The sequence below is a fragment of the Rhinoraja longicauda genome, chromosome 6 (assembly GCF_053455715.1).
Source record: "Rhinoraja longicauda isolate Sanriku21f chromosome 6, sRhiLon1.1, whole genome shotgun sequence".
NCBI classification, from domain to species: domain Eukaryota; kingdom Metazoa; phylum Chordata; class Chondrichthyes; order Rajiformes; family Arhynchobatidae; genus Rhinoraja; species Rhinoraja longicauda.
This window is the reverse complement of record NC_135958.1, coordinates 31,150,261-31,162,856: the sequence shown is the minus strand read 5'-3', so window position 1 is coordinate 31,162,856 and position 12,596 is coordinate 31,150,261. Positions and strand designations below refer to the sequence as shown.

Sequence of the window (12,596 nt, the reverse complement as noted above, 5' to 3'; positions counted from 1 at the left end):
ATGCTTCTTGTCAACGTACTATGCATGAGCTAAATGATTGACAGCCTGTAGTCACATTCCACTTGTCTTTAGCTTGGAAGAGATACAGCTTGGAAACAGGCCCTTCGGCCAACCAAGGGACAATTTTACAATTTTTACCAAAGTCAATTAACCTACAAAACTGTACGTCTTTGGAGTCTTGGAGGAAACCGGAGCACCCGGAGAGAACCCACGCGGTCACAAACTCCATGGAGACAGCTTCCGTAGTCAGAACCTGGGTCTCTGGTGCTGTAAGGCAGCAACCCTACCATGGCGCCACTATGCCGCCACTGTCATTGAACGAATAGAATCTTTTAAAAATTATAAAACCTCTTGAACTGTGTACTAAGCACTGTGTTGCACTTCAGCAAGTTGAATTACGGAGTAATTATTTTTCTTTGCTTGGGCTCAGGACAAATGTTATACTTTGTGTTTCCACTGGACTTCATTACAGAAAATCCTGCCCAATCAAACATTTTAAATAAGTGTACGTGCTATTAAAATATGTGCACATTATTCAATGGCATTTTGGCAAAATCTTACTGATAGTTTAGGAATAAATTGCTTGGGTGGCTCCACAGAAACCAATAAAGAATTATACCTCTTTACAATGTGTACACAGCAGCACAGATAAGCGAATTGCATGAGAACAGAGATGTGGGCTATTCAGATCCATTCAAGGCCTTATCAGTGTCATATGCTATGCTGTGGGAAGGACGGCACCAGGAGTGCTGGTGCAGAACTAGGATTCCGGCTTCCAGATCATCCTTGATTGACCTTAACTTATAGGGTTTTATGGGGAATATTCTGTGGTTGGTGAGAAGTTGGTAGGTAGAACTTCAGTCAGAACTTCGATTATTATTTTGAGTTGTAACAGTTGTCTTTAACTTTGTCAGCTCACAATAATGAAGCTTTGTGAGCCCATGATGGATATGGATATGCCTGATTACACTGAAACCCTGGATTCTTCCTATAGCATGCTTGAGCTCGACAACCTGAGGGTACTGCCACCAAATAACGGTGAGTTTTATTGAGTAAGCAAACATTCTGGTGATTCTTTAAGATTGCATTTTAAGGAGAATGCTAATGTCTAATGATTCATTTTTAATAAATTGTGAGGTATGAGGATAAGCAATGATAACTTTTTATTGATAATGAAAGCATATTCCAATTGAAAATATAGTCTCCAAATAATAACTAGGTAATTGAGAATTCTAATGTTTTACAATGCAAGGTAAAAAGATCGATTCCAGGTGTGTAATTTTATCAATTCAAATACATCATGAGAAATATCTTTTAAATTTGATAAACAGTAAGCCATCTTTTACAGATGTCAGCACATTTTTGTAATGTTTACATGAGCGCCTGCCTATTAATTATGAGGTAAAAGATTGTATGCATACTCTAAAACATGTTTTATTTCTGATTTTACTTTTCATGAGGAATAATTTCTAGTGGAATAATTAAAACATGAATAAAATACTAAATGATATAGGAATTTTCAGCTTGGATCAAAGGCCAATGGTATCTAGGTCACTAGAAGATTATTTGCTTTGCAGTTAAAATTTAACTTGGTACCCTGCAGTATCAGGGCGGAAAACATTTGTTAGATGTGTCATTTCATAGTGTAATACTGTGCCACAACTATATATAACTAGAAACAATTAAATTAAAGAAACCAACAATATATAAACTGATTTTCCTTTATCATACATTGATAGATAAGGATATAAGGAAATAATTTCCTTTCTGTACCATCTTTCATGTTCTTAGCAGGATGTCCTTCGCTGATTTGTAACTAATGAGCTACTACTGTAATGTAAGAATTAATAAAGCCAATATACACAAATAATCCTTGTAACAGCAACATAACACAAACCTGGGTGGCAGTGTGAGCTGCGAGGAGAATGCTCTGAGGTTGCAGGGTGACTTAGATAGGGTGGGTGAGTGGGCAGAAGCAAGGCGGATGCAGTACAATGTGAATAAATGTAAGGTTCACTTTGGTGACAAGAACAGGAAGGCAGATTATTATCTGAATTGTGTCAAGAGAAGGTGCAATAAGACCTGGGTGTGCTTGTACATCAGTCACTGAAAGTAAGCATGCAGGTACAGCAGGCAGTGAAGAAAGCTAATGGCATGTTGGCCTTCATGGAGAGAGGATTTGAGTTTAGGAGCAAGGAGCTCCTACTGCAGTTGTACAGGGCCCTGGTGAGACTGCACCTGGAGTATTGTGTGCAATTTTGGTCTCCTAATTCGAGGAAGGACATTATTGCTATTGAGGGAGTGCAGCGTAGGTTCACCAGGTTAATTCCCGGGGTGGCGGGACTGACATAAGATGAAAGAATTGGTCGACTGGGCTTGTATTCACTGGAATTTAGAAGGATGAGAGGGGATTTACCATAGAAATATATTAAATTCTGAGAGGATTGGACAGGGTAGATGCAGGAAAAATGTTCCCGATGTTGAGGGAGTCCAGAACCAGGGGTCACAGTTTAAGAATAAGGGGTAGGCCATTTAGGACTGAGATGAGGAAAAGCTGTTTCACCCAGAGAGTTGTGAATTTGTGGAATTCTCTGCCACAGAAGGCAGTGGAGGCCAATTCACTGGATGTTTTCAAGAGAGAGTTAGAGTTAGCTCTTAGGGCTAAGGGTATCAAGGGATATGAGGAAAAAGCCAGAATGACAGTGCTGGCTCTAAGGGCCGAATGGCCTACTCCTGCACCTATTTTCTATGTTTCTATAATCAGGACAAAATACTGTCTTAGCCATGTATTTATCCCTTACTCAATAACATTAAGACACCAGGGATGTCTCTCCTGTTCTTATTTAATAGTTTGATTGGAACTTGTACATATGAATAGAAACATCTAAGAAAACTAATGTTAAAGAGGGCAAAGACACTCTGCACCCCCCCCCCCCCCCCCCACCAAGCCTGTGTTTCTATTCAGTAAGTTCATGGCTGTATTAATTTACATCTATCTATTTCTATTTTACAAAGTAGTCAATGAATCCATCTCCATAGCCCCTTTGGGAAGAGAATTCCAAAGGTTTACAAACTGAGAGAAGAAATTCTTGGCCATTTCCATCATAAATCTGCAAGGCTTTATTCTGAACCTCAGTGCCAAAGAGGTGGGAGTTGATGGGGAGGGAGTTGGGGGGGGGGGGGGGGAGGGAGTTGGGGGGGGGGGGGAGTGGTGGGGGGGGGGGGGAGAGGGGGAGGGGAGTGAGGGGGGAGTGAGGGGGGGGGGAGATTATCTCAATATCTACCCAGCCAAGCCCAATTAGAATATTGTGTCTTTCTTCGGTGTAAACCAGCATCTGCAGTTCTTTCCTACACATGGAATCTTATAAATTCCACTAACATTGCCTCTTGATCTTCTAAACTCTAATGAGTATAGATGCAACCTACTGAAACAACCCATTCATCCCAAAATTCACCCATTGAACCTTCTCTGTATAGTTTCTAATAGAACTACATGCCTCAAGGTAAGGCTTTGATTTGATTTGATTTGTTTGATTTAGCAGGTTTTGTCAAATACAATTCTGAGCCAAAAAATTAATTTGCTGCACGTTTTCATAGGAACTCATAAATTTCAGACCTCCTCGAATATATTTTATGTTCCTGGGGCAACTATACAGTTGCGGAAACTATAACCCAAACTATCCCATCATCATAAAGTGATACAACCCCTGTATAAGATGTGCCATAAAATTTGTACAATCTAATTGCTTCACTCTTTATGACTTTCTGCATCAATCTACAACTTTTTTCTGAGATGTCTTTAAATGCCATTTTAAATTTGAGGATAACACAGTCCAACTGGCAATACAAAGGCCCATGATAGAATGTAGGTGACCCACACGCCAGTGAAAGGTCATTGATACATTGGATTCTGGCTTGGCCGCAAATTCTTGAAGTTGGTAAATGAGATTTCCACTAACAGTTCTCTGAATTGTGGCCTGTATGTAATTTGGGTCTCATTTGTGTTTTGGCAGTTAACAGCACCAAGAAAATAAGGGTCGCCCCTCCTTTGGACAGTTGCATGCCTGATTCACCCCAGACCTCAACTCCTCTTCTGTGTTAGTTAAGAGGGTGGTGGGTATATGTAATGAGCTGCCAGAGAAGGTAGTCGAGGCAGGTCCTATAACAACATTTAAGAGATATTTTGACAGGTATATGGATAGGAAAGGTTTAGAGGGATATGGACCAAACATGGGAAGGTGGGACTAATGTGAATGGGGCATCTTGATCAGCATAGGTAAGTTAGGCTGAAGGACCTGTTTCCATGTTGTATGACTTCATGACTCAAAGAGCTATTGCTTTAAGTATCCCGATTAACACTTTGTTCAACTAATCAGTAAACTTGAACATGAGAATAGCTGGATCCCCCAATCTCGAATAGCCCTGCCTCTAATGGCAGAAGTTTGATCTACAGTGAATACACTGGATTTTATAAATATGATTAAATATAGTGGAGCTCATTTTTGTGTGGTTTATGACCATGTTGGGAGTTTTGTATTTTCCAAAACAATTTGGGGTATTTTCCATTTAAAATGCAAGTTCATGATGATTTATTAAAGAGTTGTTCATAATGCTGGTTGCAGCTGGAGTGGAAATGGTTGGATGATCATATATTAGCCAAGGTTGAAGACCTCACCGTGATATGTAACTGAGATTGATTTACATCATAACTTGCAGGTAACGAAACCCCTGAAGTTTTCATGAAATTACCTTGCTCTTCCTGGAGAAGTTGTAGTTTCTTTTTCTTGTTATCTTTAAATGGACTGAATACTTTGCCATTTGTACATTGATATATTTGTTGTGAATAATCTTGCATTGCCCAACCCCCTGCTCCCAAGACAAACCAGTAGTACTGCTCAATACTGTTGTTAAAATAGTGCAACTGAGCCAATCACTTGATCCCATGATGTCTAATTTCACTGATCAAGGGTTAACTAGATTAAATGTCTGCAAAGTAACTGTCACCTGTATACAATATAGAATCTTGCTACTTTCCCTCAGGTTCCATTGGGTTTTAGTTTGCTGGCCAGTCTGCCTTGTGAGATTGTGTTAGTCCATGCTTTTCCAAAGTCCACACAGAGATTGTAAAATGCTCATCAACATCTCTTATTTACATTAATTGATTCAATTAAGCTAGACAAACTGGATCTTATTCAACAAATCCATGCTGGGTGTAAATGTCCAAACGAGAACGGAGAGATTCCTACATACAAGTACATGGTTCTCTGAAAATGGAGCTGCAGGTAGACAGGGTGATGAAGGAAGCATTTGGTGCACTTGTCTTCATTGAGTCATTGAGTACAAAGCTATGGCGATATGTTACGGCGATACAAGATGTTGGTGAGACCACACTTGGAATATTATGTGTTCCAGTAACGTGGCATTAGGAAGCAAGTTGTTAAGCTGGAAAGACTGCAGAAAAGATTAATGAGGATGTTACCAGAATTGGAGAATTTGAGTCATAAGGAGCAACTGGATAGGCTAGGACTGTTCTCCCTGGAGTGCAGGAGACCGAAGGGTAATCATATGGAGATATATAAAATCACGAGGGGGAAGGGAAAGTGAATAGTCACACTTTTTCACACGGCAGGGGAATGAAAAACTAGTGAGCATAGATTTCAGGTGAGAGGGAAAAGATTTAAAGGGGACCTGAATGGCAACTATTTCACACAGAGGGTGATGGCAACATGAAATGAGCTGCTGGAAAAAGTGATAGAGGCAGGAATAATTGTGATATTTCATAGATATTAGGACATGTATATGGAGACAGAAGGAACTGCAGATGCTGGTTTAGAAAAAAGGGCACAACGTGTTGGAGTAATTCAGCAGGCAGGTAGCAACTCTGGAGAACATGGATAGGTGACATTTCGGGTTGGGACCCTTCTTCAGACTGATTCAGCCAGGCACATGGAAAGGATTTGTGGGATACAGGCCAAATGTAGGCAAATGGAACTAGCTCAGGTAGGCATCTTGGTCAGCATGGATGAGTTGGATCATGGGGTCTATTACTGTGGTGTATAATTCAATGACTCCATGACTGTCATTTTTTTTCTCTCTTTCTGTTTTTTTAAGATATAACATAGTATTGGCAGTCCACTGACACCTTGACACCAAATCTATAATTCAAGGGAACAGATATTTCACTCTTTCCTTTTCTTGATCAGTGGTTTTTGTTTTATTCAATCATGGGAAGCGGATTCTGAAACGGTGAAGTCACTGAAAACTACACACATTATCTTTATCTCCACACATTTTTTTTGTTCCGACAAGCAACTCTGTGCTTACGAGTTTTATTAAAAAAACAAGTCGAAGGATATATCTTTGGATTCGTCTTCACCAATATGAGGTGTGGCCAGTGTCATCAGGAGGAAAGTTTCTAAATGACTGCGTGAAAAAGGAAGTGCATGCAACAGACGATGGAACATCTGATAAGATATGGTGTGGCTGGCTCTACATGAATTCAAAAATGCCCCATTGAAGGGTCTAGTCCACTCAAAAATCGAAAGTGAATGTTTGTTAAAGACCTACCTAGGCAGGGTAGTAAAGATGACACAACTGGGATCTAGGAAATCTCCGCTGCTTCCAAATATTGGACCAGGGCCAGATTTTCCAGATGTAATGAAAAGACAGGTGTTGAAGTTTGGAACAACAACGTGCATGCGTTTACCCTGCCAGTCCAACTGGACAATAGCAGTGGGGATGGGGGGAGGAGAAAACACGACATGAACTTTGGGATTGTGGCGTGTTGATTTTCAAAGGGATTATTTGCTGCATTCCTTATGTACAAACCCACAAATTACATTCCTCATCGAGAAACCATGCTAACATTTCATTACGATCGTCATTCAGGGACCACTATTTCATATTATCACCATGAGTGCTGACCCCTCAATGTCAGCCAACATGCTGGAGATGGGAGGGACTATTTAGTTGGAGCCACAGCAAGCAGAGGAATCTGTCTCACTTACCAACCACAATGCCAATTTTTAATGCTCAAAGCTTCATAGAGATAATATATAATATAGATATTTCTTGACTTGGCTTGAGGAAAATTATTGTTTTGGTACACTTTATCTGTGCGGAATTTAGTGCTTAAATGAGTACTGTATTTACAAAAGGATCCACACCACATTTCAGAAAGCATATAGGTGTTTTATAGTTCTTTCTACTGAGGTTGAAGGGTAGTCAGAACACATTTGCACTTATTAACGTAAACATTGGTGAATGGCAGAAACAAAGAACTGCTGACGCAGGTTTACAAAAAAGAGACATAAAGTGCTGGAGTAACTCAGGAATGTTTAGGTCCTCCAGAGATGCTGGCTGACCCACTGAGTTACCCCAGCACTTTGTGTCTTTTTCTGATATATGGCAGTTGGATTCATTATATATCTCATTTTCAGGCCAAATACATCTTGTACTGCTCTGGACGCTTATCATTTTATTAAATCAGTCGCACATTGATCATGTTTCCCTTTCCCCTGACTCTCAGTCTGAAGAAGGGTCTCGATCTGAAACGTCACCTATTCCTTTTCGCTAGAGATGCTGCCTGACCCGTTGAATTCCACCAGCTTTTTGTGATAATTTTCGTTGTAAACCATAATCCGCAGTTCTTTCCTACACACATTGCGTCCGAGTGCTTCAATACATGCACTTGAAATGTAATTAAAAATTAAATCACTTAAATGTCACAGTCTGCTGCACAGAAAGGAAAGCATAATTTTTGGAGGTATTGAGAGAGTCAAGAGAAGAAAGGCAATAAAGATGCAGACGAATTTTAATTTCCTTCCAGTGAGAGATCTAAGACTTCTCTGGGGAGACATATTCCTCCCATTGTGCAGGGGTAGAGGCTGCCAAAGTCCGGCTTTGTTTTAAACAACTTTGAGAGAAATTAAAATTCTTGATTCTCTGATCCTAGGTTCCCTCTCGACAGCTGTAAAAATATACCCAGTGGTATTATTGCACTATTATTGTTTTTTTTTAATGTGTACGTGTGTGCATGCATATGCACAATTAAATTGTACAGTGTACAATTGTACAATTTAAATTGTACAGTGCACATATTACGCTGTAAACATTATAATAAATGAGAAAAAAAAATTCAGCATGTGTACAAATACACATGTATTTGTGTATTTGTACACATGCTGTATTTGTACACATGTGTCTTTGTACACATGCTGAACTTTTTTGTCTCATTTATTATAATGTTTACAGTGTAATATGTTATATATATTCTGTTGTGCTGTTGCAAGTAAGAATTTAATTGTTCTATCTGGGACATATGACAATAAAACACTCTTGACTCTTGACTCTTGATTTTCAAGAATGGAGAGTCATCTGGAACATTGTTTATTCATCAATCATAAACATAAGTTGATAATCTCATTACTACCATAAGCAAATGTTTTGCCACTAAAGCGTGGGTTAATGACTTCTCCAGCATAGTTATGTCCAATCCACCTATCCTTGATGTCATGTATTGATGAGCATAGCTGGAGGGTAAGTATCCAGTGGGCAAACATCCTAAAGCCTTTTCACTGCCTATAAGCCTCAGATCAGAAGTGTAATAAAATATTCTCAAATTACCTGGAAGAAATTCATTCCAACAGCACTGAAGAAAGTCAGCACCATCCACAGCACGACTAGTTTAGTTTAGTTTAGTTAGCTTAGTTTAGCTTCGTTTAGTTTATTATTGCCAGATGTACCAAGGTACGGTGAAAAAGCTTTTGTTTGTGTGCTCTCCTGTCAGAGAAAAGACTATACATGAATACAATCAAGCCATCCACAGACCACGGAGACAACATTTAGTATATAACATTAAAATCCTACAATGTCCAATTGTCAAGGGTTATGGGGAGAAGGCAGGAGAATGGGGTTGAGAGGGAATAATAGATCAGCCATAATTGAATGGCAAAATAGATTTGAAGGGCCGAATGGTCGAATTTCCCCTCATATAACTTATGAACATCAAGATAGTTCAAAGGTCCCTGCACCCTTTCCAGCTTGACAGCATCTTTCCCTCCCACCCTCCCTCCCTGGGAGATAGATTTAAACTTTAAAATGTGAATAACTTAAAAAATATAACACCGATTTCAATGAAACTTCTTCCTTTAGCACCAAAAGGATGACAGTGAGTAAGGTGGGCCAAGAATTGTCACGCTATCGTTTACCGTTTTGGCTGTTGTTCAGGAACAAACAAACAAGAGTTTTAGTTTATAGATTACATGCTATTTGCCCCACCCCCTCCCAGCAAGTGAGTGAGTTTATAAGCACGTACAAAAAAACAGAATTCTGAGCCACCATAAACACTATAGGATCTAACATTAAATCTTGTGTTTGCCTAATTGGTGATCTCCTTCCTGCACATAAATAGAGGTTCTGCTGCAGTAATGCTTTTCATGCTATGAAATTCATGTTCTCTTTACCACCAGCATAAGTTACTTTTGTGAATATTCACAGCATTCCTGTGTGAAGCAGCTAAATACACATTCAGAATAATTCACCGTCAGTAAAGTTGATTCAAGAGTGTCAACAGTGAGTAATTGTCATATGTACTGCAAACGGAAGAATGAAATTCTTAATGTTAGTTGGAAACATTTGGCGTGTGATTAAATGGGTGCATTTTATGATTCATTTTTAGTGTTATTAAGTAGACCATTGAAAGATTGGAGCAATTTTGACAAAATGGATGATATTGGAAAAAAAAAAAAAAACAATTTTTTCATATAAAATAGTCAAGGCTGTTTTGATTGCATGCAAAATTATTCCATGGGTCAAATCCAATGTTTTGTTGAATTCAGGTTTTTTGAACTTCTTTGGAATTGAGTGGATACATTTATTCCATGGTTAGTTTTCAGGATTAAGCCCAAAATTAAAAAGCAGTGATGGGATCGATCAAAGTCAGCATGGATTTATGAATGGGAAATCATGCTTGACTAATCTTTTGAATTTTTTTGAGGATGTAACAAGTAGAATGTTACATAGACAAGGAGAGCCAGTGAATGTGGTGTATCTAGACTTTCAAGGCCTTTGACAAGGTCCCACACAAGAGATTGGTGTGCAAAATTAGAGCACATGGTATTGGGCGTAGGGTATTGACATGGATAGTTAACTGGTTGGCAGACAGTAAGCAAAGAGTAGGAATTAAAGGGTCCTTTTCAGAATGGCAGGCAGTGACTAGTGGGGTGCCGCAAGGCTCGGTGCTGAGTCCCCAGTTGTTTACAATATATATTAACGATTTAGACGAAAGAATTAAATGTAACATCTCTAAGTTTGCAGATGACACAAAGCTGGATGGCAGTGTGAGCTGCGATGAGGATGCTATGAGGCTGCAGGGTGACTTGGGTAGGTTGGGTGAGTGGGCAGAAGCATGACAGGTGCAGCATAATGTGGATAAATGTGAGGTTATCCACTTTGGTGGCAAGAACAGGAAGGCAGATTATTATCTGAATGGTGTCAGATTAGAAGAACGGGAGGTACAACGTGACCTGGGTGTGCTTGTATATCATTCGCTGAAAGTAAGCATGCATGTACAGTTGGCAGTGAAGAAAGCCAATGACATGTTGTCCTTCATTGCAAGAGGATTTATGTTTAGGAGCAAGGAGGTCCTACTGCAGTTGTACAGGGCCCTGGTGAGACCGCACCTGGAGTATTGTGTGCAATTTTGGTCTCCTAATTTGAGGAAGGACATTAATGCTATTGAGGGAGTGTCGCGTAGGTTCACCGGGTTAATTCTCGGGATGGCGGGACTGACGTGTGATGAAAGAATGGGTCGACTGGGCTTGTATTCGCTGGAATTTAGAAGGATGAGAGGGGATCTTATAGAAACATAAAATTCTTAGAGGATTGGACAGGATAGATGCAGGAAAAATGTTCCCAATGTTGGGGGAGTCCAGAATCATGGGTCACAGTTTAAGAATAAGGGGAAGGCCATTTAGGACTGAGACGAGGGAAAACATTTTCACCCAGAGAGTTGTGAATCTGTGGAATTCTCAGCCACAGAAGGCAGTGGAGGCCAATTCACTGGATGTTTTCAAGAGAGAGTTAGATTTAACTGTTAGGACGAAGGGAATCAAGGGATATGGGGAAAAAGCCAGAACGGGGTATTGATTTTGGATGATCAGCCATGATCATATTGAAATGCGGTGCTAGCTCGAACGGCCGAATGGCCTACTCCTCCACCTATTTTCTATGTTTCTATGCTTCTATGTAACTATAATTAGCGCGGAATTCTGATGAAATTTATTAATATTCTTCTTCAGTATTGCTAACAAGTAATGCCTGGTCAAAATGCAGGAGAAAATTGAATGTCAGGAGAGGAATGTTTTAGATTTAGGCTTAGATTTATTATTGTCACGCGCACCGAGTTGCAGTGAAAAGCTTTGTTTGGCAGGCTATCCACATGGATCAGATATTCCACACATGAATACAGTTAAGTCAAACTCTAGTACAATAAATAAATCAAGGGGACAATAATATAGTTCTCAGCATTGTAGCGCACCAGTTCCAATGACAAAGTGCAATGTTTACAATGGGGTTGAGGTGGCACTATTATGATTGTACCTGCGTGGAATAATGGAGTCGTGGAGAGGGTCCTCTGCCCTTCTGCATTGTTGCTGTGAGGTTCCTAACAGTGACATTCTGTTAGGCCTGAGCCCAAAGACTCTTTTCTCGTAAAACAGACTTCACACACACACACACAGTGGAACAAAAGCTCTCCCCCACTAGCTTGCTAACGGTGGAGTCAATGTTTGAAATCTGAACCTGCTGTCCTCGAGCTATTTCTCTGCCCCATACTCTCTCTTTCACATTTAGGCTTGGTGCATTTGCACCTGTCTCGTCTTTTCCCTCCTTTGCTGTTTTGGTCTGTGTTTACTTGTACGTTTTTAGTGCACCTTTGTTTATGTATTATGTGGGGAGAGAGTTGGGGGAAAACTCATTTATCTCTTCCCTCGATGGAGATGCAACTATTTTATCGCATCTCCGTCTGCACTGCGGCTTTAACATCATGGAGCTGGCGGTCCCTTTGTTAGGGATCGACTTCGGGAGCTTCAACTGCAGGAGCATCGACCGCCCCGATCGCGGGAGCTTTGATCGCCAATTGTGAGAGCTTCGATCTCCCCAACTGCGGAAGTTTCGATTGCCCTGACGACAGGAGTAAAAGAGGAAAGAAGGTATAAGTCATTTGCCTTCCATCACAGTGGGGAATGTGAGATCGCTGAAAAAACAAGATGGACGTGCTGCCTGCATTGGTGAGGACTCGGAGGGAGTGCTGTGACTGCAGTGATCTTGGTGTTTTGCGGGGACTAGGCTCCTTGAGGACATCCCGTAGTCTAGTGCGAGTGTGGACGGATTTCTGACTGTTCGGGCGGACAGGGACTGCAGAGAGAGTGACAGTGGTCGGTACAACTCTGGTCACATCACGGTGAAGGACCGTGTGTGTGGCCCGGACATTGAACTGATGGCTGTGGGGCTCCGCTTATGCTGTGTGCCCTGGGGATTCTCACATGTCGTTTTGGTGGCTGTTTAAGTCTATGTTTAATTTTTTTGTGGTTATG

At 40.5% G+C, this 12,596-nt stretch overlaps 1 protein-coding gene across 3 annotated transcripts in view; it reads left to right on the top strand.

Annotated features, from left to right (window-relative positions):
* Positions 1-713: 713 nt before the first annotated feature.
* LOC144594356 (hepatocyte nuclear factor 4-beta-like) overlaps positions 714-12,596 on the top strand; it is a 58,339-nt gene continuing 46,456 nt past the window's right edge. The window contains exons 1-2 of one of the 3 annotated variants that reach the window (XM_078400751.1): positions 714-845; positions 995-1,038. In XM_078400751.1, coding sequence (XP_078256877.1) covers positions 814-845; positions 995-1,038 — 76 coding nt within the window. In that variant the 5' untranslated portion in view covers positions 714-813. Of the gene's footprint in view, positions 1,039-12,596 lie in introns of all 3 variants that reach the window. The other 2 variants (XM_078400750.1, XM_078400752.1) reach the window with 2 other exon arrangements.